This window comes from Melanerpes formicivorus, unplaced genomic scaffold (assembly GCF_026170545.1).
Source record: "Melanerpes formicivorus ecotype bairdi unplaced genomic scaffold, bMelFor1.0.p_v2 SCAF_60, whole genome shotgun sequence".
In the NCBI taxonomy this organism is placed as follows: Eukaryota; Metazoa; Chordata; class Aves; order Piciformes; family Picidae; genus Melanerpes; species Melanerpes formicivorus.
Window position 1 is genome coordinate 4,293,909 of NW_027142412.1, and position 24,821 is coordinate 4,318,729.

General features: G+C 49.0%; 3 protein-coding genes across 9 annotated transcripts; 1 reads left to right on the forward strand and 2 right to left on the reverse strand.

Annotated features, from left to right (window-relative positions):
- Window positions 1-22: 22 nt before the first annotated feature.
- Window positions 23-10,603, reverse strand: LOC137453028 (solute carrier family 2, facilitated glucose transporter member 11-like). 4 transcript variants are annotated; one of them, XM_068161941.1, is made up of 13 exons: window positions 10,120-10,570; window positions 9,764-9,858; window positions 8,410-8,508; window positions 6,694-6,854; window positions 6,045-6,169; window positions 5,654-5,783; window positions 4,352-4,500; window positions 4,028-4,215; window positions 3,426-3,536; window positions 3,241-3,342; window positions 2,714-2,789; window positions 2,117-2,244; window positions 23-1,251 (listed from the first exon to the last, which is right to left on the reverse strand). In XM_068161941.1, the coding sequence occupies exons 2-13, from the start codon at window positions 9,806-9,808 to the stop codon at window positions 1,039-1,041; spliced, it is 1,527 nt and encodes a 508-aa protein (XP_068018042.1). In that variant the 5' UTR covers window positions 9,809-9,858; window positions 10,120-10,570; the 3' UTR covers window positions 23-1,038. The 4 variants fall into 4 exon arrangements, with proteins under 4 accessions (XP_068018042.1, XP_068018043.1, XP_068018041.1 ...); XM_068161942.1 differs by lacking the exon at window positions 9,764-9,858 and having other exon boundaries at window positions 10,120-10,603; XM_068161940.1 differs by having other exon boundaries at window positions 9,764-10,570.
- Window positions 10,251-17,357, forward strand: CCDC117 (coiled-coil domain containing 117). Of its 3 annotated transcripts, none has more exons than XM_068161946.1 (6): window positions 10,251-10,657; window positions 10,876-11,228; window positions 11,953-12,003; window positions 12,367-12,600; window positions 13,911-14,048; window positions 14,578-17,357. In XM_068161946.1, exons 2-6 carry the CDS (start codon window positions 10,882-10,884, stop codon window positions 14,828-14,830), a joined length of 1,023 nt encoding a protein of 340 aa, XP_068018047.1. In that variant the 5' UTR covers window positions 10,251-10,657; window positions 10,876-10,881; the 3' UTR covers window positions 14,831-17,357. The 3 variants fall into 3 exon arrangements, with proteins under 3 accessions (XP_068018047.1, XP_068018046.1, XP_068018045.1); XM_068161944.1 differs by having other exon boundaries at window positions 10,299-10,657; window positions 10,879-11,228; XM_068161945.1 differs by lacking the exon at window positions 13,911-14,048 and having other exon boundaries at window positions 10,296-10,657.
- A 3,051-nt stretch (window positions 17,358-20,408) lies between these two features.
- XBP1 (X-box binding protein 1) lies at window positions 20,409-22,815 on the reverse strand. Of its 2 annotated transcripts, none has more exons than XM_068161950.1 (5): window positions 22,508-22,815; window positions 22,307-22,403; window positions 22,099-22,227; window positions 21,375-21,451; window positions 20,409-20,694 (listed from the first exon to the last, which is right to left on the reverse strand). In XM_068161950.1, exons 1-5 carry the CDS (start codon window positions 22,714-22,716, stop codon window positions 20,508-20,510), a joined length of 699 nt encoding a protein of 232 aa, XP_068018051.1. In that variant the 5' UTR covers window positions 22,717-22,815; the 3' UTR covers window positions 20,409-20,507. The 2 variants fall into 2 exon arrangements, with proteins under 2 accessions (XP_068018051.1, XP_068018050.1); XM_068161949.1 differs by having other exon boundaries at window positions 21,375-21,538; window positions 22,508-22,814.
- Window positions 22,816-24,821: the final 2,006 nt, after the last annotated feature.

Here is a 24,821-nt window from a genome sequence, read left to right on the forward strand (position 1 = left end):
AGCACTGCAGTAGCAGATGGGAGGTGCTTACAGCTGGGAGAAGATGGAATAGGTAAGGCAGGACTGCAGTCCTAGCAGTGACAGGCAGGGCAGTGAGCACTGGAGAGGCACACAAGCACCACAGATAATTACCATCTCCTACTTCTTGACTGGTAGAGTAGGAAGAATTTATTTGAAGTTAAGAAAGAGGCCAGGACAAAATGTGGGAGATGAAGCAGAAAGCTTGTTCAGGCTCTCTGTGTCCTCCCTGTGTGTGTCCTGTCAGACCCTCCTGAAAAACTTCCCAAGGTGGAAAGTGTTTAGTTCCTGTTGTGTTGTCTCTGCTACTTACTGGGTTTTGTGACACTGATCTCAGTCTGCCAGGTACTGATCTTCAAACCCAGAAGAGATTTGCACAGTTTAAAGTGTTAAGAGGTGAGGTTATGGAAACAGATAAGCCCAAACTCACTTCCCAGAGGTGTTCATTAGCACTAGGAAATGAGGCTTTCTAATCGATAACAAGTAACAGTGACTCAGGTGGGTGCTGTACTGCCTTTGTACAGTTTACAGCAGTAGGACTAGATGAGTAATAACCTCTCAGAGAACTGAGACATGGCAACTAAACACCAGAATATTTCCAGTGCTGGTTTCTCAGCAGGTCCATTCTTGTTTGGGCTTTAAGGCCTCAGAATACTTTCCTCAGTAAAACATTAACATTGCTTTGTCACCCCCTCTGAAAAAGGTGCTTAGAAACAAGAGTTACTGGATTGATTAGCTGAAGTAATCTTGCAGGGGGAGAAATCATTGCACACCCTCCCTGGCATCTGTGTCCCTACCACACTGAGCTGTACCTAACAAAGCCGTGCGTGCCGCAGCACAGGTGGTTAATAGCATCTCAGCGATAGGCGTTTAGCAGTGCTCCAGAAAGATCAGCTTGTCTTGATTAAACTCCCCCTAAACACACAGCAGGGTTTAAGCAGCTACTTGTTTGTGCTGTACACTGCTAGTTCAGAAGAGGCTGTTGCTAAGTCTCATTAAGATTCTGTTACAGCAGTGAAATTACAGAGAATGTTTAAACTCCTCACGAAGTTGTCTTCTTTCATTCAGTTCTGTTTCCTTCTTCCTGTTTCTTCCAAAGTTAAGCTTGTGAAACTCCTTTTTGATTTCCAGAAAAGATTTGTTTTTTGTCTCAGGAATCACAAGGAAGATGAAAGCAGCAACTGAGGAGCACTCCAACAAGAACACCAGAAAACAATACTGCTTCAGTCCCTTCTGAAAGGAAAATGTACTTTAGTGCAACATATTCCAAGCATAGCAGGGTGTGTTGGAAAGCAGAGTGTGTTTTGTTTCCATCCACACCTACCAGTGCTGCTGGGTGTTTTAGTAACAGGACACCTAGCCTACCCTTCCTTTACAGGTAACTTTATTGCACAGCCCTTGGCAGTCTTACCTACCCTAGGCAGCCATTTATTAAAACCCAAACAACTCAGCCATTTAACCCCTGTCCCAAGCAGTTAATAACAAGGCAGCATTTGCTGCTTAGCTGTCTCACACTATAATGGGAGAAGGATTTCTCTCTGAATGTCTGCAAATGTTTTCCAACACTATACCTTAAAACCCAACTATCCTATTGATGAGCAGAGCTCAGCCAAGAAGAAAGGATTGTTCACATCAAGGTGCTCTGCTGCCTGTTTTCTGCATGCTTTGCTCTGCAGAGGAAGTGCTAGAACAGAACAAAGCTGGAACTTCAAGCCTGTGTTGTTTTTCCTGTTCAGAGCCTAGAGGAGGTGGGAGCCACCTGCCCCAGGCACTGCTTTATTTTGACATCAAAGCACAAGCCACTACAGTGAATCTCAGTGTCTGTTTTTCTCTATTTTTCATACCTTCACCTTTTTGATTTCTTTAGATCTGAGCAGCGAAATTACCCCCATGCATTCTTTTTACTTTATCTTAGTTCATTATTTTTTATTGATACCTACAAAATACTTTAAGAGGGACTGAATCCAGTTACACTTGGCTGAGGGGCAGAGTGCAGCCTGTGGTTAAGTGTTACTGGGTAAGGGAAAGCAGTTTGATGGAGCCTGAGAGAAGATGAAATGGTAGGGGAGGCAATCAGGAGAATTTGGGGTATACTTACCACGATAAAAGGAAAGAGCATCCCAATTGTGAAGAAACTAACCCAGCTAACAGCCCCTGCTATCATGTAGGCAGCAGGACGTGAGGACTGTATGAAGAGCTCAGCTGTCAGGGTGTTGGTTATGCCCCCTGGGGAAAAGGTTCAGAAATGAAATAGGTTAGTATGCCAAATGTTCATCTGCAGTGCATCTAACCACAGAAAGCTGAGGTGCTCTGGAACATGCCACTAGCTGATCTAATTCTACTAAACCCAGCATAACTCTTAGCAGCACGTTTCTGAACCCACTGCCCACATGCCAAGTGTCCTCCTGAGAAAGGACCCCATCAGCAACACTGCTTGGGGAGCAAAGGTCCCCTGCAAGTCTCTTGGGCTGCTGCTTGTACAACTGACCTGAACTGAAGGCCAGCACTGAGACACTACCACCCCCCAAGCAGTTCACAATAAGCCTCGGGTTCAAGCAATGGGCACTAAACTGCTCTGATGGGATGAGCCCACTTATGCCCCACAGCCCATCCCTTCTGCCAGGCTCACACCCCCCAGCTGCTGATGTGCCCTGGCCCCAGATACCAGCCCTGCAAAGCTCCATTGGTGTCATACCTGGCCCCAGCCCAAAGCTCAGGATGAAAGCAAACAGAGCTGCCATGCTCATGTAAGGCACCCATGGGTACAGCTCCTGCAACAGAATTGGAAGGGTTAGTTCAGATTCTGAGATCCACTGTTAAAAGCTTGGCTTAGCAATTCCATCTCCTGTTGCTATTTTATTGCAGCCAAGACCAGCAGTCACTCATAGCTGCTTCCCAGCTGATGTATTGAACTGGACTGCTTCAGAGGAATGAACAGTTGTTCATTTAACAGTTTCAGTGTCTTTAAAAAACAGAATAAATGCTGTGTTGTCATCAGTTTTGTCAGCATCAAACCCAGCTGCAGCTTTCAGACCAACACATGGTCAAACTGTATCTGAGAGCATTCTATCATTTTGGGGAGCTCTGACTGCAGAATTATTACATCTTTCAGCTGCTGCCATTTTTTAACTTTAAGCTTAAGACACCTCTTGTCTTCCATCTTTCTCTGAGTGTCTCTCACTGGAGTCCTACCACCTAATATAAAAGAGCCCTTCTTTACACCTGGTAGGTCAGGGAGAAGGTTAGAATGATGCTCCAAAGGGTCATGAGGAGATAACCTCCAATGATGAGGTATCTCCTTCCCACGTAGTCTATCAGTAAGCCCTGTGGACAAGACACAGTTTCCTGTTACCACCTCATAGAATCATTGCTCTCTGTGGCAGGAGGGAGAACAGATTGCTACTCACACAGGTGAGGGCTGTGAGGCACTCACAAGCTCCAGTCCCAAGCGTCACATAGGGGATTTGTTCGGATGTGATCCCAGCTTGTTCAAAAATGTAAGTTGCATAGAAATAAATCTACAACAGCAAAGAAGAAAAACAACTACTCATTGTCTTCCTGGCAGTTAAAGTCACCTGAAAACAAAAGGAGGGTGATACCAAACACACAGCTCAAGGCATCCATTGTGTGAATTACGGATTTGCCATAAGCAGCAAGAGGAACCTGTTAAATTCATGTCCAGGTAACATGCACTGCTGTCTTAAACACCAACTCACTGAACAGAATGTTTCACACTTACAGCAGACACAATGCCACAAGCTGATCCACCCTTGTTTACCTTCTCAGAGCAATGTGAGCACAAGCAGCCAGTCACTCCTGAGAGATTCTTACATACCAGAAACACAGAAGTGACCAAAGAATCGACAAGAGAGAGCAATGAGACCAAGATGCTCCTCCCCACTTGTCCCCTCACTCCAGGCTCCTCTGCATGGATCCTGTGTGTGAGCAGAAGGCTGGGAGCCAGAAGGGAATGAGATCCTTCCAGCCGCCTGCAGGGCTGGCAGCTCACCGCATTGATGCCACTGAGCTGCTGGCCCATGGTGGTCACAATCACAGTGACCAGCTGCCACCTCACGCCACGGTCGTGGAACAGCTGCCAGGGCTTCCTGGGCTTCTCCCCGTCCAAGGCACAACGTTCCCGCTGGATATCCTCCATCTCCCGCCGGTACTCTGAAGAGCCGTGAAACCGCTTCAGTGCTAGGAACAAGATAAAGCCTCTTGTGGTGACCTACTGACCACAGCTCCAGGCAAATCATCTCTTCCTAGAACCATCTGGCTGTTGCCAGGGTAGGAAAATCTGCTTTAGGAAGCTGGGGAAAAAGTAATTCATTACCTTTGGCACAGCTCAGCTCATCACCTCTGTCTATAAGGAGGTATCTGGGGCTTTCAGGAAACCATGGCAGGAATAACAGTTGGGCAAATGCTGGTATACAGCTGCTGGATAGCAACAGAGGCCAATGTGTTTCTCCACCCAGTAATTCCCTGGGAGGGGTGTGGAAAAAGAAGGGAAAAAAAAAAACCAAAGCTCCAAGCAATTAGCTATTGATGAGTATTCAGAAGACTTATGGCAGCAAAACATTTGTTCTTTGAGAGATATTCCCTTGTAACCAGTTCCTTAAGTCTTGTGACCCTCAGCAGAGAGAAGCTGGGAAGGTACCTCCCAGCCCCTCTGAAAGCAGTTTCACTCAGGAAGAGATAAGCAGTGCTGCTTTCCTTGCTGCTTGCTGCCATGCTGCTCCTAGGCATCACTTTCAGACTGGCCTAGCAAGGCCAGGACAGCAAAAGCATGCAGGCCTCACCTGAAGGCCAGCAGCCTTTGAGGACTGAAAAGAGCCCACGAAGGCACCTGAGACCGCTCCTAACAAGGTGTGCTGCACAGGGAAGAGTCAATACAGTGAGTGCCCTGGCCTTAGATGAGGTACTGTGGGCAATGTAAATTCTAAACTAAAAAGGGATGTTGCATTTGAAACACTGACCCCAGGCTATGAAGTTGAATTTATGTTCTACTAATGTTCTGCACTTCCCACCTGAGGTATCCAGCCAGATCAGTGAATTCACAAGCCAGTAACCAGGGCAAGGAAAGAGAAGTCTGAGTGCTTTTGGTAAAAGGACAGAACAAGAGGTAACTAACATTGCTGTGACTTAGGCTGGCACTGGAAGCACTCTAGCAGACTCCATGAAAGAAGCTTGGAACAGCTTAAGGTCCAAGTGGATACAGTCCATACCAACGTCATCTGCTCTCACAAGAGATAAAACCAGCAGCAGTGCTACCAGGCAGAAAGTACCAGGCCTTTGCTCTCAAGTCCTGTCTTCTGAATCTCCATCCACTGTCTCCAGCAACAAACTGGATGAAAATTATCAACTCAGAAAAAATGTCCCTACTTTACTGATGCTGTTCTGGCCAGCAGCACCTAAACTGAGAACGCTTTTCTGGGGAGACAGCACAGATAGGTGGAAACCTGCCTTTTGTCACCTCCTTGCTACAGCTCAAACTTAGAGGCAGACCTTCTGGGAGAAGCTGATTCAGTGTTGTAACAATGGCCTGAGTGAATGTTTTGCAGAGAGCTGCAGGGAATTGCAATTCTTTGCATGCCATTAACCCAAATCAGGGGGGGGAAAAAAAAGCATTTCTAACCTCAAGCCAATTATTTGTCCTGTCAGAATCCCCCCAGTCAGAAAGATGGAAGTCCCCATGGCCATGCCGCCTCTAAGATGTTTTGGGGCAACCTCTCCAATATACAAAGGCTGCACACAGATACCAATACCTGGAAGAAAATGGAAAAACATTTTCCTATTAACAGATTTTGCCTCGAAAAGAGTTACTGAACCAAAACATGGAGAAAATCAGGGCTTAGCTGATTTCCTGTTAATTTAGCCACTCTGGGATTCCAAGTTAGCCTACAGAAGGTTTTTGTCACCGTGTCCACAAAGCAGCATACACACACAGTGCAATGCTGACAGTCTCCAGTAAAAACAATTCATCATTCACTGCACTTTATTCAAAGGGGGAATAGGAAATGATTCACCTGAATTTATGCCAATCAAAAACCTTCCAGCAATCAGCAACTCAAACAATCCTGTAGGAAAACTGATGCCCATTAAAATGGAGGCCAGTATTGCTATGATGTTATTCATCAGAAGAGCTCCTTTCCTAAAGGGGAGAGGGAAAAAACCCAAACACATTAAGAAAACAGAAAGCTTTCCTGTCTGGTCATATAGAAAGCATGGGCTTTACACTGCAAGGATGTGCTGTGCACTGGCAGACCAGGTATCTGACACAACCACTTACTCCCACAAATCAGACCTTCTCTGGCCAGGGGCTTGTCAGAGCAGGCTGAGTTAACCCAGGACAGTCCCTGTCAGACCTCAGGGGCCAAGGTCTTCTGAGAGCACAAGGCTGCAAACAGGGACCTGTGTTCCCTGTTGCACCATGGGTGCATGTGCCCACTTAGATAAACGCAATGGAAACACCACACTAGAGGCTATTATTCAGGACTCGTCTTTTAAATGCACATTGGAACAAACTGTAAAATTCTACTAGAAAACTCTGCTTTGGAATGAAAAAAACTTTTATAATCACCAAAGGTACATTTTCCCTCACTCTTCTTCCATTTCATGTTCCAGTGAGAAAGTGGGAAAAGAAAAGAAGCTGCTGTGCCTGCTGCTGTAACTCACCTGCCCAGCCAGATGGCCATGCTGCCTCCCATCAGGGCTCCACACAGGCCTCCAAGTGAGAATATGGAAGCAATGACAGACCAGAGAAAAGTCAGCAGATCAGGGTTGAGTGCCTCATGGTACCGCCTGGCCCAGGTTTCATTTAAGAACTTGTGTATGTGCTGCAGCAGCAAAGAATGAGGGATGCACAGCATTAGGTGGAGCCCTGCAGCTCAGCACTGTAAACAGCTTGCACCTCAACCCTGAAAGCCAATTCTAGGCACTAACAAAAGGTATAATCTCAGCTGTTTTAAAAACACCAAAGACTGATAGAACCTTCCTTGACCACCACACCATTTCCCAGGCTCCCCACATCTCAAAGACTGCTGGGCAGCTCTGCTTTTGTACTTCCCCTCAGCAGAGGCTGTGTTCCACCAAAGAAGCAAAACCTCTCCACGTACTGCTGCCAGACAGTTCTGAGGGCCTTCTGAATGGGGGGGGAACAGGGTGGGTAAGTTCTTCTGGCTTTCAGGAGCATCTCAGAACACAGAGGTCTCATGTAATCTAAAAAAATGTTTACAGTCAGGAGACTCATTCTGGCACTTGATTTAAATCTTCCTGCCTTGATGCAATCCAACAATTCACAGTAAAACCCTTTCTGCAGCTCTAACATTCTTCTGCCTTTCTCACAGTATTCATGTGTCAGAACTTTTAAACTGCTCCTCCACATGCTTTTTTTCCTAGGAAACTCCTAAGCTGACCTGTGTCTGTAACCAGAGGCTCCTGCTCTTTGCCAGAAAGCACAGACTTAACAGAAGAACAAAGCTGGACTCTCTGTTTCCAGCACATTACATCTTCTTTCACAAACAGCTTACTTTAGCCTTTGTAAAAAGCATACAAGGTTGTAGAAAAATTCAGTTCACCAAGAAAAAAAAAACAACCTGGCTGCAGAAAACATTGCTAATCGCTCTCACAAGATCCACTCTGGTCATCCACGAAACACACAGAGTCCTCAAGGCCAGAACAATAAAAGTAGATGCAAATAAAGGAAATATGAGGAACTCAGACAGTACAGACTAAGATCTTTCTCAGCAAGCCTTGTCGTGGACAGCTGTAACTATCCTCTTCCCTGTCATGCAGCGATGGCAGCTATGGGAATGACTCCAAGCTGTGTCAGGGGAGATTCACTCTTGACACGAGGAGAAACAGTGGTGAGATTTTACAGGACAGGTGGTCACACACTGAAACAGGCTGCCTAGAGAGGTGGCTGACGCCCCAAGACTGTCATTAGAGGCATCTGGATGATGCCCTTAACGTGCTTTAGCTCTTGGTCACGCAGTTGGACCAGCTGATCATTGTAGGATCCTGACAACTGACAATGTTCTGTTCTACTCCATTCTGCACTGTTCCCTTCTGAATGTTCTGGGCTACTTCAGTGGAGCATGCACCTGGAATACGTTACTGACTCAGGTAATTCTTCTGAACCAGACTTTATCCGAGGTATTCGTGTGGCACACTTGGCACTTTTATCTGACACACAATACCTCTCATGGGAGGCATTCACACACAAACTCTCATGAAACCATTCTGGAAATCGGCAAGAGGCCTTCAGATGAGAGGAAGATTGCCTTGGCTCCTGCAGCCATGGCAGCGAGAACAGGTTGGGCCCCTCAGCCAGCTAGCCAGGACATCTCCCGTGGTGTAAAACAGCTCTGTGAACAAGGGAGGGTATTTTACCTGGGTGGGTGCATTGATAATGGAAACATTATATCCATACTGAAAGGTCCCTCCGATTCCAACAGCACAGACAGCCAGGAACAAGGTCCAACGGGGGAACTAGAGCACAGAAGAGAGTAAGTACTGGGCATGAAAAGCAACAGGGCCTTGAGCCAACATGCATACGGTATCGAGGAGGAAACACAGGGTGCAGTTAGCTTTGAACAGTGAAAATACCAGCTTAGAAAACTGCATAAACTCTCACATGTGTGCAGCAGCACTCTGATCACGGCCACGAGCATCTTTTGGAGATGCAACTCCAAGCACACCCCTGCCCTGTTGCCAGTGTGGTCACTGAATTGGTTAAGTGATCTGGGTGTGAACTGCTCATGAGATCCCTTTTGGATGAAAGAATGTCAGAAATGCTCACGGGCAGTGCCAGAGGCACCACTCAGTACAGAATGAACCAAATCACAACTTCTAAGACTGAGATGTGAGAATTAACTTTATTTTCTGTCCCTTAGCAAGTCCCTAAGGGAATTACTGGATGCCTGTTAGCAAGTGCTAAACCATGGTGTTTTAGATCAGCACATGCTGCTCACTGATAACAGCATTCAGTCAAAAGTCTGTTGCATGCCTTTTTAACATTTTCAGCATTGAGCACCTAGTTGCATACCTAAATTGGAATTTAGGAATTAAGATTAATAGATTCACAGGCTCTTAGGTTTTAAGGCCAACAGGAACCATTACTGTGGTACATTCTTATCTCAGGAGAGTTCCAACTGGTCATAAAAAGGCCTCTGAGACAGAGAAGATCTCTAGAGGCTTATGCAGTGTCTGGTTCTGTGATGCTCCTCAACTCCAGCTCTTACAGAATACAACAGCACTAAAATCCAGAAGAGAAAACAGGCTAGCAAAAAGCCCCAGAATCATAACACACACCCCCTCCAACTTAGGCTTCATTAGGGCAGCTCCCTCCTTCCTGCCCAAAGCAGCCTGCTCCTTACATTCACGTGCGTGTCCCACTGGAACTTGGACCCCCATTTCTCAGAGCCTGATCTGTTCTGTGAGCTGCTTAATTCCTGACAGCTCATAAGCACTTTCACCTCACTTCAGAAACACACCACAAAAAAAAACCCAAACAAAAAAAAACCCCAATTTACATTCAGTGTCAAACATAAGAATCAGAAGATGTGCTTTTACAGCTTCCATCTGGGAACACCGCTGGATGTCTGAGCAAAACAAAATTTTAGCAGCTGGGTAATTTTTATTTAAAAGTAAACACAAAACAATCTGAGAATTTCACATCTGTGACCACTGTTAAAGCTACAAACTCTGCAGAACTTATCCTCGGGGCCAAGGCCGTTCTGCTTACCTTGCTGTGAGTGCTAGACCCTCTCAGCAGGGGCTGGTGCTCCATTTGGAGTACGGGCAGAGTTTCATTTCCTTTGCAAAATTTAGTAAACTACACTACAGGAATAAAAGGTGTCAAAGAAATGAAGTTATTATTGCGTTAAAACACAACTTTTGCCTTCTATCTCTAGCCACTGGGATTCTTCTCAACGGTTCAGGATTCTTCGCGCCTGCCGCGCCCCGCTCTCGCCGGGCTTCAGCGCGGCTGTGCGCAGCGCTCCCGCCGCAGCCCCGGCACTTTTTGCGCTGATGCCAGAACAGAAAGCAGCGGCCGGCAGCTGCAGCTCTCAGACCCTACCGACACTGGCGGGTGATTACCTGGGGCTTCGGTGGCATCTCCTGGCAGCTCCCGAGGGCAGCGCTCGCCCGCTCGCCCCGTCCCTGCGGCGCAGCCCGCAGCTGAGCGGAGGCAGGGCCCCAGCTCCTCACCTGACTGGGATTTGGCCGCTGCACGCCAGCCCCCCCCGGCCCCGCGGCCAAGCCGCCAGCGGCGGAGATTAGCCGGGCCGCGGACAAAAGCGGCTCTGTCTCGCCGTCCCATCGCGAGCTGAGGTTGGGCCGCTGCCGCCGAGGCCTGGGCCCTCCCGCTGTCGGCGGGAACAGCCCTGCCGCGCACCGGGAGCCCGCGCTGCCCCATGGCCGCCGCAGTACCGCCCCGGCTCTGACAGGGACTCGGCACCCCGCGGGCCGCCGCCGCCCGGGACTACAGCTCCCGCCGTGCCCCCGCGGGCCGCCGCCGCCCGGGACTACAGCTCCCGTCGTGCCCCCGCCCGCCTTCTCCGAGCGCGGCGAAAGGCCTGGAAAGGACCTGGGCTCTGGCGACGCCGTGCAGCTCCGGGCCCGGCCCGGCCCGGCGGTAAGTGCTGCGCGGGCAGGCGGGCGGCGGCGGGCGGCGGCGGCAGCGGGGCGGGCGGCAGTGCCGCGGGACAGGGTCGCCCGCGTCGTCCAGCGGCGCCGCTCTGCGCGGCCGCCCCGCGGGGCGCCGGGCCGGTGCCAGCAGCGGGAGAGCGGCCTCGGGCCGGGGCACTGCCGGAGCGGACGGCCTCGTTCATGCTCTCTCTCTCTCTCCGGCAGCAGGAAATGGCAGCGCTAGGAAGATCTTGTCAGGGCATTCCCTCAGGCCCCGCCGTAGAGTTCCCGCAGGTCCCCGCTGCGGCCCATGACCGTCACGGCCCCGCGGCGGCTGTGCGGGACGACCTGCAGCCCGGAGCCTTCGGCCACGACCGTCTGCAACCGCCCATGGTGGTAATGGCAGGGAACGGAAACGACGGCGGCGGTTCCTCCGGCCTGTACCTGCAAAGCGGCTTCGACGTCGCCTCGCTGGCCGCGCTCGGGAGTTACAACGAGGGCCTGCCGGTGGCCCCGGTGGGCTCCTTCACCAGTGCGGCGCGCCCGCACAGCCTGCACCTGCCGCCGGGCCACGGCCAGTAAGTGCCAGAGCAGCTGCAGTGGTCGGGGAAGGAGCAGGTGTCCGGGCACGGCGGCAGCCTGACACGGGTGTTGTTTTGCGGGCGGCCTGTGGTTTCTTTGCCCCTAGTAAAGCTTGGTGTGTACTGAGCTGGGCTGGTGCTGTGTGCCTGCCAGAGTGGGCTTGTGCTGTACTCGTTGGAGGGGGTTGAAGGGGCATTCGGGAGGAAAGAGGTGTGATTAAGATGATCAGCCTCTTGATGTGTTTTTAAGCTCATGTACCATTTGTCCTTTAAAAAAGTTTTTTTCTTTCTCATGAGCACAACGAATGTAAATTGTGCCATGAAAGGTTGTTGCTGGGTTGTGTTGATAGGAGTCTGTCACTGTGAGACAGTGTATGAAGAGGCTGAAGCTGTGTCACCAGTTACTTCTTGATACATTTGAATTTTAGCAAAAATTGATCTTACCCCTTGTGGAAAAGAGAGTTTTGCATATTTTTTGTGTTATTTAGCACAGGATTCTGCTTGGAGAACTGAGCAATTACAGCTTTCTTTAACTTTCTGTGGAACAAAGTGTTTGTTTATTGTCCAGAGCTTCCACTTCCTTCACAGCTGCTGACCTACTGTGACTGTGGCTCTTAGCTGCCAGTGACATTTTAAAAGAGAGGGAAATATTGTTTGTAAACCCCAGTGTCACTTGAAATGCATAATTAGAAGCTAAGTAACCATTTGTTTTCTTTTACAGTGTCTCTGTTCGCTGTGGAAAGAAGCATAAGCTAGAAGAAGAGGCAGAAGGGTAAACTAAATTTGTCTTTTATGGCCTGAAAAACCCTAAGTTGCTTTTTGTTTTCTCTGAGGGCCTGGGCACATCTCATCTACAGCATACACAGGAAGAGAGCTTCTGTTGTTGCTGCCATTTACAACTCTCTCCTGTAATTGCACGAGCCCAAATCCATTTCAGTTAATTAAGTGTGAGCATTCGTTTTCTTGCATGAGCATCTAGGATTTTAATCAGAGCATTGTGGATTTGTCTCCTTGGTGCAGACTGTGTTTCCGCCGTGTGCCCAGGCTTTGGCAACGCTCCCGGCGCTTGTAGCAGTTTGCCCTGCAGAATGCCACCTTCCTCTCTTGACAGCTGTGACCTTACTTTGTTTCCTAGTTGTCCTGTGCGGAAGAAGAGGCTGACAGGAGCCGAAAATTGCCCTTTGAATCCCAGCACTGAAGAATGGATTCTCTGTGCAGGTCAGCAGGCAGCTGGGGAGGTAGCCAGTCAGTGTGGTGGCAGCGGTCCTGAAGCTGCCACGTTAGAAATTCCCTGTGAAGAAATGGATCAGACACTGGGGGAACAGCAATGCGAGGTTGCTCGCAGGAAGCTTCAGGAGATTGAGGACAGGTAAATGCAGGGGTTGAGCAGTCTGGCTTTGAGCTTTCCATTTTGGTGGGCGTTGAAGGGTTAATCTAGCATTAGCAGTTTGATCATACTGCTGTAAGGCTGATATGAGCCTTCTGGGCAGGGTATCTGGAAGTGGTGGTGCTAGAGCAAGAGATGCTAAACACAGAGCTGCCCTTTGGCGATCACTGTGCAGTGTCAGTGTGCCATAATTGGGTTTTACCCTCTCTTGTGAGTATCCAGAGCTCAAATTTTAACTGATGTTACCTGGTCAGACTTGAGCTCAGCCTTTATCCCCCCAAACTACAGCATGTTCTGTGATTGCTGCTTCCGAGTGCTCCAGAAAATGCATTTGTCAGTGTAGAGCAGCATGAACCAGAGAGCTCTCTGCACATCTGCAGCGAGGCTGAGGTTCATTTTGCTGCTGAGCACCAGAGCCTGGTGTCGGAGTGCTGGGGTGGCTGTTGGGTGGCCTGTGGTAGTTACTGAATGAATGTTCTGTGCATTTTTGCTCTTGAAAGATCTCGGGGAACGTCAGGTGTAGACCTCAGCTGAGTCCAGCTGACCTAGTGTGCTGAAAGATCTCAAATGACCACTGTTGGCAGCTGTTTGAAGAGCCAGAAGTTATATAAATTGTAAAACAAGATTTTTTTTTTTTTGAGATGATTACTCCATAGATGATGTGTGAAGGGAAGCAAGGTACTGTTTGATTACCCAGGACAAAATAAAATAATCTATCAGAGCAGTGATGTTTGTCTTTACTACTTGGCTAGATCTGCTTTACAAAGGATTGGTCCCCACCCTTCCCAGCTCTTGCTGAATTTTCTTTAAAAGGTTTATGAAAACAAAGGAGATGCCTCCAGTGTGTTGTAAATCTCTTCAACTTTTGGTGCCACTTTAATCCCTGACATCAGTAAAGGTTGAGAGCTGTACTCAGTGGCTTTTCAGCAAGACTCAAATGGAGCAGGTGAAGCCACTGCACAGCTGAGGCTCTCTCCTGTGGCATGGCTGCACCCTGCAGCTCCTCTCAAGGAGTCCATTGGTTTGCTGTTGGTATCTGCTTCGTATGCTGCTGGGCAGTGCAGGGGTCACATGGCCAGCTCAGGTACCAGAAGTGCTGTGGCACAGCTCTTCTTGGGGTCCTTGGCCCAAGAGCTTCAAGTCAGCAGGGCCCTGCTGCTTCTGGTACCATCTCAGGTGAGGTCTGCCCCATGCAGCACGGAGCACCTGGATGGGACTGTAGTCTGCAGTGGATGTGCCTGCTAACAGTGTGCTCAATAGTGTTTATCTCCCTCTTCCCCCTCCCTTCCTAGGATAATTGATGAAGATGAGGAAGTTCATGCTGATGGAAATGTTAGCAATCTGCCCACTCTTATCCTGTCAGATACCCTTAAAAAAGGGATGAAGAGGGATTTTGGTGAAGTCCTGACAAAGAAAATAATAGAATCTATGTAAGTTCTGGAGGAAATCATGGTACTATGTAGTTAACACGTGCAAATGAGAAGAGAGACCCACTCTCTGTTTGTGGAGATGTCTTTAATTACTGCATGATGCAGCCAGTGCTGTGTAACAGACTGTTTCTTTGGTCAAGAAGAGGAAAATCTACCTTGATAGGCGAGAGAAGTGTAACTGTAGTGGTCGTCAAGCTGCCTGCTGTGTAGTCCTCATTTGTTCAGAGTGACATTTGCTGAATAATCCATTACATCTCAACCTGTATGTGTGTGAGCTTCTAAAAGAAGCTCCTGAAGCATGACTGACAGTGGTAATCAAGTTTGGTGCAAAAGAGAGAAAATGCAGGGTTGGAATTAGAAGTAATGGAATTACTTAAGGAAGGGGAAACTTCATAGAGGGGGAGAAAAAAAAGGATTCTGGAATACACTTCCAGGCTAGCACAAAGAATGAAGATAATCTCTGGTCTTCTGCATTTAGTAGTTGAGACTGGAGAACTGAAAAGTTTAACTGAGCCTCTGTCCCTTCTAGGAGCCGTCCCTCGATGGAGCTGGTGGTTTGGAAACCTCTTCCTGAGTTCCTCACAGATAAACTGAAGTCTGTTTCTGTTAAGAACATCAAGAAGCAAAGTACAGAAGGGTGTCAAGCTGAGCCACCAGCACCAAGAGCTGCTTTTGCCCCACAGACTGACACATTCCCCGAGTCACAACAGACTGCCATGTCTCCAGATCCATATGCTAGTTTGGGAATCTCTGGGTGTGCAGAAGAAGAAATGGAGTTGTAGATGCCAGATTTTAGGAAGTGGTGAGCTTCTGATGGTTTTTGTTGCTGTTTTTTGATTTCCACTTTCTGCCTGGTTTGATGTGTGAATCTGAAGTTCTGCTGTTTGCTTTTGGTTTTCCTACTAACAATCCTAAGAACAGGGATTGGCCAGACACGGCTTCATGGCGCCGACCCCCGCCACTTCTGTACACAGGTCTTGTTTTGACTCAGCAGGTAACCCAGAGGCCTTTGGAATGCAGATGTAGCTTTCCCATCTTGCTTAGCAGTGAAACATCCTCTTAATTGTCCTTGGTAAAGTATAAAATCTAAATACTGAATGTAACTGTGGCTTAAGCCACGTCTCTCACTCACTGAGCCATTAAGACTTTGGTGCACATACACTTGTCAGTTAGTTCAATTTGAGTTACACAGAGGTGTGGAAAGGAAGGAAAGATTCAGAGTCCAGTCACAGCTAGCAAAGCAACCCCTATGGAAATGCAGCTTTTCACACTGCCCCGCCTGTGTCTGGTTTGTACTTGATGCAAACGTCTGGTGGTGAAGGGAGTTACAGCTGAGATAAGCCTCTTGCTTTGTAGAAACTCAAACCAGCTGCCAACCTGCAAAATATTTACTCACTGTAGTCATCTCTGGGTCCTTGGCTCCTGCATTGTGGGCCTTTTGTGCTCCCCTCCTCACATGACACAGAGTGTGCAGAAAAGTGGTTCTCAGCCAGCTGACTGACATTTGACCTTCTGTTGTAGCTCCTTCTGTATATCAGCTGGCAGTCAGTGGCAGGCTGCATTGGTGCTGCTGAAGTAAAGGGCATGGTCAGTGCAGCAGGAAATAGGGAGCTGGCTTACTCTGGCATGAAGAGGAGTAGATGCTGATTGTTGTCTGTAACCAAGCCCCAGATTTTGAGACTGCTGATGGTGTAGTGTCTTCCCCTGTGGGACTCTAGACTTCAAATTTAAGTCAGAAAACATGCCATGGACATAAATTACAATACAGAAGTATGCCAAAAGAATTTTGTACCCTGCTTGGAGTGTTAGAGAATCTTCAAAGAGTTACTGCTTGTTCCTTTCCTTAATGCACAGCAGTTCCATTATTCTTAAACAAAGCAGAGTCTTCTCTGAGAAAGCTCAAGGGATTAAGAGCTGTGTGTGAGTTGAGGCTTTTCCTAAGAAATCCCTCCCTATCTGATAGGTTCTGTTTGGAGTTGTGGTGGTGCTGTCTGGTTTTAACATCTGCTTAGGGTAAAGCCAGCAAGCATGCAGCAGGGCAGCTGTTGGTGAGAAAAACCTCTTCCTGTGCAGGGCTCGTGGGGAAGCTTTGTGCTCACATTCTTTACTATTGGAGACCCTAGAGCTGGTACTTCAGAGCTGAGCTGCTCTTTCTGCAGTCACCCTTTCTTTTCTCCTAGCTGCCAGCGGCAGCTTTGTTCAGAGGGGGTCCTGCTTGTTAAGTCCTGTCTCACTGCTTCTCTCCAAGCTTGGGTGACATTTACTGTCTCTTGCCAATGCATTTCCGAGCTCCACTAAACCCATTCCAACACTTGAATAGGTACTACTCTGGAAACTGGCCTATAATTGTGTGTGTAAACCTCTTGCATGTGGTATGTAAATTCCCCCCCCCCCCATTATTATTATTACTAAGCTGCTGAACATGCTTAAAAACCCACAGCCTCTGATTTGCTACATTGCTTGAACCTAAAGCAATGCTGTCTGGAGAAGACTGTAGTCACAGTGAGTAGAAAATGTGGTCCCTCCACAGCCTGCAGGATTATAGTGAAAGTTCAGTGTTGGAACTGTATTAGTTGACAGCTCTGAATCCCAAATAAGCTGAAAATAAAGGATTGAAAGTTTTGATTAAACCTTCTCAGCAACACTAAAATTGCAACAGAGGATGTAGAAAATGGGGGGGAGACCTTAGTATGTCAAACCTCCATTTTCCTCTTGACAAGACAAATGAAATGTACAGATTGCTTCCAAGCAGTTTTCCCCCTGTTAGGTTTGTACCAAAGGTTGACTTTCAGAGGTGTGTTTCCTCTTAGTCAGTTGATGGTAATGTGGTATCCCTGACCCCTGTTATTCTGCCACCTGAAACAGGAATGTAATACTGGGCTGCTGATGATGACTGAGATGGGGAAAGCTGTCCAAGACACTTGCTTTGGGAGAAAACTTTTTTTTGGGGTCATAATTAATTTCTGCCCTTGTGTTAGGAGAGGACAGGGTTCAATCTTTTATAATTGGTGAAGAGCAGGAACTGAGTGTCCAGGAAGACTGAGCATGAGCCTTGCTGTAGCCATCATTTGGAGAGGGTAAGAGAACTTTCACTGTGTTCTCACTCTTCTGTGTTTGTAGCAGTTTGCTTTGTTGTTGGGTTCCTTGAAAGACTTCTCATGCTGCTGTTTGCAGGCAGGCAGATATAACACAGTATTAGGGAAAAACTTTATTTTGAAATACAGAAGATCTGATTCTGGTCTGTGTCTTCTTGGGACCAAATCACCCTTTGTATGTCAGTTTTCAATAAATTTTCTAAAATATTTTTCAGATGGCTGTGTTTTCTTCCTAATAGAAGGTAAAACCTCAAGGGCTCTGTCCAGACCCTCAGCTGGAGGGTGCAGTTGTCTTCTAGCCTAAGAAGAGTTTTGATTTAGCTGCATGCCACTTCTTTCCTCCAAGGTGACCAACTGCACTGGGGGACAGCAGCAGGTGGAATAGAGTCCAGGTAGGATAGAAACATGACTCCTACAGAATTTTCTGTGAGTTTTCCAGAGATTAAAAAGTGTTGCTGATCAAGACACACAAGGTGTAGAGCTGGAAGGGAGGCTAACTGCTGTACTCCTGAAGGGGGCAGTGCTGTCCGTGCCTCCAAGCAGGCACTGCTACCAGCATTTGAGCTGGCAAAGGGCAGCTGGGCAGCTCCTCAGGCACCAGAGCATGGGAGTGAGTTCCCAGCAGGCAGTGCTGAGGATTATCTACTTCATCTTGCATCACCTTCACAGTTCACCCAATACATGTTCACCCTTTGAATTGTAAATTACTTACTGAAAACAAAGGTCATGATTTTCCCAAGAAACCTGTTGCAACCAGTTTGAGAAATTTCTCTCCTGAGCAGGTTGCCAGGAGAGCTCACATTAACTCTCAGCTCCACAGCCTCTGTTAGTGTTGCCATCTCTTCACCTGAGCTAGCATGAAAAGAGCTGCCTTAAGCATTGCTGGAAAGGAAAACACAACTGTGTAGCTATCAGGTGTTGGTCTGTGAGCTTTGATCTGCCTTTGATTTTGGCCTCATTTCTTCAGGAAATGACAGGGTTTCTACACCTCGAAAGATAAAAGCTAGAGAGGGAGGGCCACAGATAGACTCACATGCTCAGGTTTTTCCAGGGGGGTTCTCAAATGCACAGTGAAGCCTTCATGCTGTGCCACTGTTTCTTGCTGTACTCCTTAAGCTGAAACTCAGCTAAGCCAAGCAACAGGAACACTTACCCTTAGATTATTTTTTGTAATAGAAACTGGTTTTATAGCAGCCCTTAATACATGGCAAGCCCTCTTACCTCTAGTCACTCTCTCCCCAAACACCTTAACAAGGGATAAAATATTAGAAAGCTAAGCAGCAGAAGTATTAACTTCATGCACTTGATTTCATCAATTAGCTGTTTTGGGAAAGGCCTTCTTACAGTAGCTGTTCAAATGGTTGGTTAGCTGCTGTTACACTTGGAAAAGTGCCCAGACTAGTCATAGTAGCTCACCTAGGTGCACAGGAACTGCAATCCTGAGCACCACAGAAATTAAACCATACTGAGAAATCTTGTGACAGCCTGGAGGGAGACAGCACACATCACCAAGACTTCCCCTTCTACAGCTGGGATCACACAAGAGCAAGGAAGAGCCTCTTACAGAACATGCTGCCTGGGTCACAAACAGGAACACAAACCTGGCCCAGGTTCCCAGCAGGAACAGCTACTGCAGTGGCCCAGGGTTACTCTTCTATTGTGGTACTCTTTAAAGGCAAGATGTGAGAGACCCGGAGAAACAGCTGCACCTCTCTGCTGTGCAAGTCTCAACCTTCCTGTAGCCGCAGGGAAGGTGTGCAAGCAGCCCTTCTGCAGGTGCTGTTTTCAGCTGCTCCTACTCACACCTCTGACTTCCAGGCTTGAATACATAAAGCTGAATTCTAGAGAAATGAAGCTTCTGCTCACACTGTTCTGCTGTACTTCTTGGTTTTAATTTCACATTAGGTTCCAATACTATTGACAAAAACAATGCAAACCTAGGATCCAACTGTCAGCTCTGCCTTTGCTCATTACATCCTAAAGGGCCCTCCTGCAGTCAGTTCCATTTTCCAGCTTGAAAGTAAAGCAAGCTGGACTGGTTATAGTTCAGGTTTTTTATCCAAGTTCCTGCTGTAATTGCACAGTTGTGGGTTTTACTTTCTCCAGCCATCAGACAGAAGGCTTTGTTGCACCAAGCTAGATTACTCAAGCTGTAACCTCGAGCTGGCCTGCCGCCTCAACTGGCAGTGACCAATACCCTCCCCCTGTCCCACCCCTATTTCCTGCCCTCCCCCGTGCCAAGTTATTTTAGTCCAAGTTTTACACAAGGGCTGAAATAGCACCAAAACCAAGAACAGTTGTGCAACACCCAGGATAGCTTCTGTGTTCAGGGTAAGCTTTCAACAGCATCAGATGCTCCCAGGAAGCAGTTGAAGCATCCAGCTGTGTACACCATGGAAGTCGTGCTGAACTGCTGCAGTAAGGTGGTACAAGGACAAGACATTGAGACCTACTCTCTCCAAAATTCTGTACTTAACTTTGCAAGGCCCAGGAACTAGTCCCCTCCCCACTGAGATCCAAGACAAAAAATGGTCAGTGAGCTGCACTGCACTTTAATTGCACCAATACAGTTAAATATTAAATGGAGAAAGCAACTCTACATAGCAAATGGAAACCAAGCATATACAGTGATCTGGGAGGGGTGCAGACTATCCAGTCCTAACCCAGCTGTCCCTGCATCTGCTGCTGCAGTTTCTGGTCAAAATTATTTTGAATGCAAACCAAAATGTTCACTTTTAGGTTCATGTAGAATTGGCAAGTAACTGAAACACAAACTGTCCTCCCTCCTAAGTCAACCCTGATGGGAGGGGAGGGCAGGGCAGGACAGGCTCTCTTATACCAGCAGGAAAGTATTGGCCATCACCCTTCTGCTAGCAGGGGCTGAAATGCACACCACTTCCCTGAACACACTGGATGTGCCCCCTACCCCCACAAAGGGGCAAATCCTGCTCTTCTGCCAGGACAGCTACACAAGGGGAGTTAATACTACTGAGTTAGACACTGATCAGTTGGGGAAAGAGTTCATTGGCAAAGCTATCTTCCCAGGCATGGTCAGTGGCAAGTGGAGAGGACATGTCACTGAAGGGCGATGGGGACCCTTCGTACCCAGAGTCACTACAGGCATCCAACAGATAGCTTGAGGCTGCAGGGCTATGATGAGGAGCAAGCAGATGAGAGAAACCCAGTTCAGGCATGAAGCTGTCTACAGGTTCCTCTTTCACAGATACTGGGATCTCTAGGATAGCTTTGTCTTCAGATGGAGAGAGAGATGCTTCTTCAATTTTCACTAGCATGTTGGTTTGGTTGCCCATTTTAACAGGAATCTCCAGTATTAGGGGCTTTGTGTACACATGATCAAACCTTATCAGTTCATTAATGGCCTCCAGCTTAGCTGATGGGGACCCCAAAGAGGGAGAGGAGGAGGGCGGTATGGAATTTGTTTCTCCACAGATCTCTTCCTCCAGCTTCTCCAGACAGGCTGACTCCGGATCAGCACATTTGAGAAACATATCTGGGTCCAGACTGTCCAGAAAGCCCAAGAGCAGATCAGGCTGCAGAACGAAACACTGTTTTAGAAAGACAGCCTATTCCTGTTACAGCAAAACATCAGCTGTGGCAGCTACTAACCCTCACCTGGAGGTTAACACACTCAGAACCAGAACAGATATGCAATTATGTGAACAGGCAGTAGAGGCAATTATCTTTCAGTTGCACTGGCAACCACTATAGAATTCTACATGCATTTGATATTCACAGCCTTTACTAGGAAGTCCAGCCTGGTTTTTACTGAGCAACCACAGTGCCTGCTGGCCTCATAGAGCAAGCAGCAGCTTTGCTCCAGCAGCCCTCTCCTTGCACTCCTGGAAGCAGTTTACAATGGGCAGGCTCCAGGTCTGAGCAGCTGTGTCAAGTGCCAGCACTTCAAAGTGATCAAGTTTGCTTTCAACAACAGCAAGAGCACACCATGTCATGTTTCTGGTATTTGTGCATTGCTGCAAGGAGCTGAAACACTGCCTCAGGCAATATCCTCCCAGGTTTTATGGGAGCTGGACTTGAAGATGTGGCACAAACTCCTGCACACACCACAGCTGCTTTAAACCACAAATATGTATTCTAAGTGTGGAAAGCCAGCCAGCTGGGGATGACTGCACATCTTGAAGTTACGACACGAGTGTTGTGTTCACACCGATTCCAAACATCACAGGTACTCTGCACAGGACTGGGGGCTCACCTCTGAGTCTGAAGAGTCACTGCCATCAGAATCCATGTGGAAGTGATCAGGAATGGTGACAGCTGGGCCTGCACCTGCTGCAGAGGAACACGTAGTCTGAGTGCTGCGGACTCAGCGGACCCGGTCACCAGCCTGATCTCATCCACCTGCGACTCTGTCACAGCCTGTGCCAAGGGAAAGAGTCCAGTCAGCCACCAGCGGTGTGCTGGGCAGGTAACAGCACAGAATCCCAGAGAGCATGCCCCTTCAGCAAAGGCTTCACAATCAGATCTCCACTTGCTCGTGCAGCAGGGATCTGAAGGCAACGCCACCTCCAATCCACTTCAGGCTTCCACAGATTTGCAGATTTATTTTCTTCACCATTTTCAAACGGGAACCTGACTCCCCCACCCCATACTTGAGTCCCTGCTCCCTTGAGACAGGCACATGCACCTAGAAAGGTTAGCACTACACCTCTGGAAAATACTGCAGAAAAACTGATGAAATAGCCTTGGAACAGCTTGGAACCACCACCCCACCACTACCCATACTATCCGTGGCACCCACTTAGGACTCTTCCAGTCCAGCCTGCGGGAACAAACCACGCCGTTCCCGTCCCTGCCGCACAGCGGCGAGCTCCCGCCGGGGCTACTCCTCCCCGCCCACTGCCACGCAGCTCCCTCACAGCTGGGCAGTTCCTAACAAGTTGCGCCCAGGAGAGGGAGACGAGCGGCAGACGGCTCACCTTGGATTCGTTCTCTTCTTCCGTCTTCAGTACATCTAAGCCCAGGCGGCAGCGGAGCTCCTGGTTCTCCAGAGTGAGGTTACACGTCCTCTCCCGCAGAAACTGGTTTTCCAGCAGCAGCTTCTGGTTCTGCGGAGCCAGCCGTGAGCCAGGGAGGCCGCAGCACAGTTCACCCCCGTCCCACCCAACCCCTCGCCCGGCCCCTCACCTCCTCCTCCAGTTCCACCACCTGCTGCTCCAGCTTCGTCATCCGTGCCTTCTTCCTGTCCCGGGCGCTCTGGGCCGCCACGCGGTTCTTCAGCTTCCTGGGGGGCGGCACAGGGCAGGGCTGCCGTCAGCGCGGGGAGACCCAGCGGACAGACACCACCGCACGCCACCACAGCCAGGCGTCGCCGCCGGCCGCACTTACCTCCGCAGGGCCTTCTCCTCCGGGCTCAAATGGGTGAGCCGCTGCCGCTTGCGGGCCGGCTGTGGGGCCTCTAGGCCCGGGGTGCTGGATGCGGCTCCTGCTGGCAGGACCACGGAGAGCTGTCGACCCGCCGCGGGGCCGGGCGGCTCGGCCCCTTTACCAGAGATGAGAAGCAGCCGGGGGGCCACGGCACCGGGCAGCGCTGCCATAGCCGACACGCACACAACAAAGCCACACGCTACCCGGCGCCACGACGCGCGGCGCTCTGCGCTCCCCACGGCCCCGCCCGGATTTCTACTATCGTGGCTCTTCCTCATTGGCCGGGACGGCGTGACGTTACGCCCAGACTAGCGTGTGATTGGCCTACGGCTCAAAGCAAGCGGGGAAACGGATTGCATCAGATGAGGGAGAAGGGACGGAGGTCAGGGACACAGGAGCTCGTGACGAGCGGGAGCCCCCTGGGCTCGGCTGCTGCGTTGCAGGGGAGGCCCTGGCTGGGGTCTCTTGGCCACCCTCCTAGAGGCGAGTGTCCTAAAGCTGTCCCGAGCAGAAGCCGCGGGAGATGCGTAACTTCTGTGGGCACAGAGGTGCCAAGAGCGGAGCTATCGCAGGTGCCGTGAGACTGGGCTGAAAGCTGAGCTCAAAAGAAGCAGAAGCAGCGAGGAAGTCAACGAGTTATGAGCGGGAGTTGCAGAGAGCGTGCAAAAATACCTCAGGGTTGTTTTCTGAGCCCGGCCTGCCCCTCGGGAGCAGCAGCCGTGCGTGAGGAATGATCTGTGCGCTGCTGGGGCTGTCGGTGGGGAATCTCGGCGTACCTCGACGGGTCAGTGCCAGATCTGACAGGTCTGGGGCCCAGGCAAGGACAGGTCCTGCCCGGGGAACGGTGCACAAGCTGTGCTCGTGGGCATGCTGCTGTTCATGCCAGCAGCAGCGGGCTGCTAGCCCTGCGGGCTTGGCCTCAGCGCAGTGCCTGACAGATGCCATGCTTCACAGGTGGCAGCTGCCCACGACCTGAGTAGTTATGAAATGTTGAAACTTGGGCTGTTTTCAATTAATTCTGAAATCCATTGCCACTCCGAGTTGAGATTAGCAAAGGCGTTAAACTGTAAAGGACAGACGTGAGCTGCTGGAGCTCAGAGGCACTGGGTGCTGGCTTGGCAGGACTCCACTGCCAGACTTCAGCCAGGCTTTCATGATACAGAGAACAAACTGCATTTGTAAGTTTGTGTTTGTTCTGTCCCTGCTCCATGCAGCCTGACATTCAGTTAAGGCTGGGAGTTCACCTTTCTGCTTTGATACCTTTATGAAACCCCTGACTTCTGATAAGCTCTTCTGGCTGAGTGTAAAAATGTTGTTGGTTCTGGTTTCCACCATTGAAAAGTAACAAAATGCAGGTCTGGTATGAATACCGTTTTCTGATTTCAGGGTGGTGAGACTCTGGAACAGGCTGCCCAGGGAGGTTGTGGATACCTCCTCCCTGGGTGTGTTCAAGAGCAGGCTGGATGAGGCCTTGAGCAGCTGAGTCTAGTTGAGCTGTTCCTGCCTGTGGTGGGGAGGTTGGAGCAGATGATCTAAGGTCCCTTCCAACCCGAGCCTATCTAGGATTTCACATTGCCTTTTTGTACAACAAACAAACTGCCCCTGTTTGTGCTGCTTTGTGATATCCATGGCCATGCTGTTGAGACCAGCTGTAAAGACATTGGTCATATGGATATTCATACTTCCTACCACTATGGCTGTCTGTAAGTGGTGTACTTTTCCTGCCTAATTTGATACAGAACCACGGCACAAGCAGGTTTGCCCTTTTGCAACAAACAATTGTGATCATGAATAAACTAAGTGCAAGGACAGGCATACTGGTAGCAGTTGGTGAGCCATGCCACAGTGATGCATGACCAAGCACAAAGCTGGAAGTTGCCCTTGGCACTGGCAGTGTCCCCTCTTACTGAACACAACAGTGGCAATAGGAGGTGGCAAAGGAAGGGCCTGGCACCCTGCAAGCTTGTCCTGCTGAGTCGCTAGGACTCACTGTCATACAGCAACTGGGGATGTTTAGGCTCACAAATACCATGGCACTACTCTTAAGATACATAAAGTCTTTTATTAGATATATGGTTAAGTCACTGGGTAAGAATGGCAAAGGAAATTTCTGTAAAGCTGGTCTTGCACTGACATATTCAGAGAGCTTTAACTGAAAGACTTCAATTCTTCCTTCCACCTCTTCTTTTTTTTGTCTTTATTCAAACTCTCTGTTTATACATCCTGTTTTTTCCATTTTTCCTTTTTTCTATTGGTGGCTTCCAGCCCAAGATCC

Excerpts from the sequence above, each read along its gene's own strand:
- XBP1 (XM_068161949.1), bottom strand. The coding sequence starts at position 22,716 with ATGGCAGCGCTGCCCGGTGCCGTGGCCCCCCGGCTGCTTCTCATCTCT. Across the intron at positions 22,404-22,507 it reads GAGGAGAAGGCCCTGCGGAG|GAAGCTGAAGAACCGCGTGG; the intron begins GTAAGTGCGGCC and ends GCCGCCCCCCAG. Across the intron at positions 20,695-21,374 it reads GTGACTCTTCAGACTCAGAG|CCTGATCTGCTCTTGGGCTT; the intron begins GTGAGCCCCCAG and ends TTCGTTCTGCAG.
- CCDC117 (XM_068161946.1), top strand. The coding sequence starts at position 10,882 with ATGGCAGCGCTAGGAAGATCTTGTCAGGGCATTCCCTCAGGCCCCGCC. Across the intron at positions 11,229-11,952 it reads CTGCCGCCGGGCCACGGCCA|TGTCTCTGTTCGCTGTGGAA; the intron begins GTAAGTGCCAGA and ends TTTCTTTTACAG. Across the intron at positions 14,049-14,577 it reads AAGAAAATAATAGAATCTAT|GAGCCGTCCCTCGATGGAGC; the intron begins GTAAGTTCTGGA and ends TGTCCCTTCTAG.
- LOC137453028 (XM_068161941.1), bottom strand. The coding sequence starts at position 9,808 with ATGGAGCACCAGCCCCTGCTGAGAGGGTCTAGCACTCACAGCAAG. Across the intron at positions 4,216-4,351 it reads TGAGCTGAGCTGTGCCAAAG|CACTGAAGCGGTTTCACGGC; the intron begins GTAATGAATTAC and ends TCTTGTTCCTAG. Across the intron at positions 2,245-2,713 it reads GAGCTTTGGGCTGGGGCCAG|GGGGCATAACCAACACCCTG; the intron begins GTATGACACCAA and ends CCTTTTCCCCAG.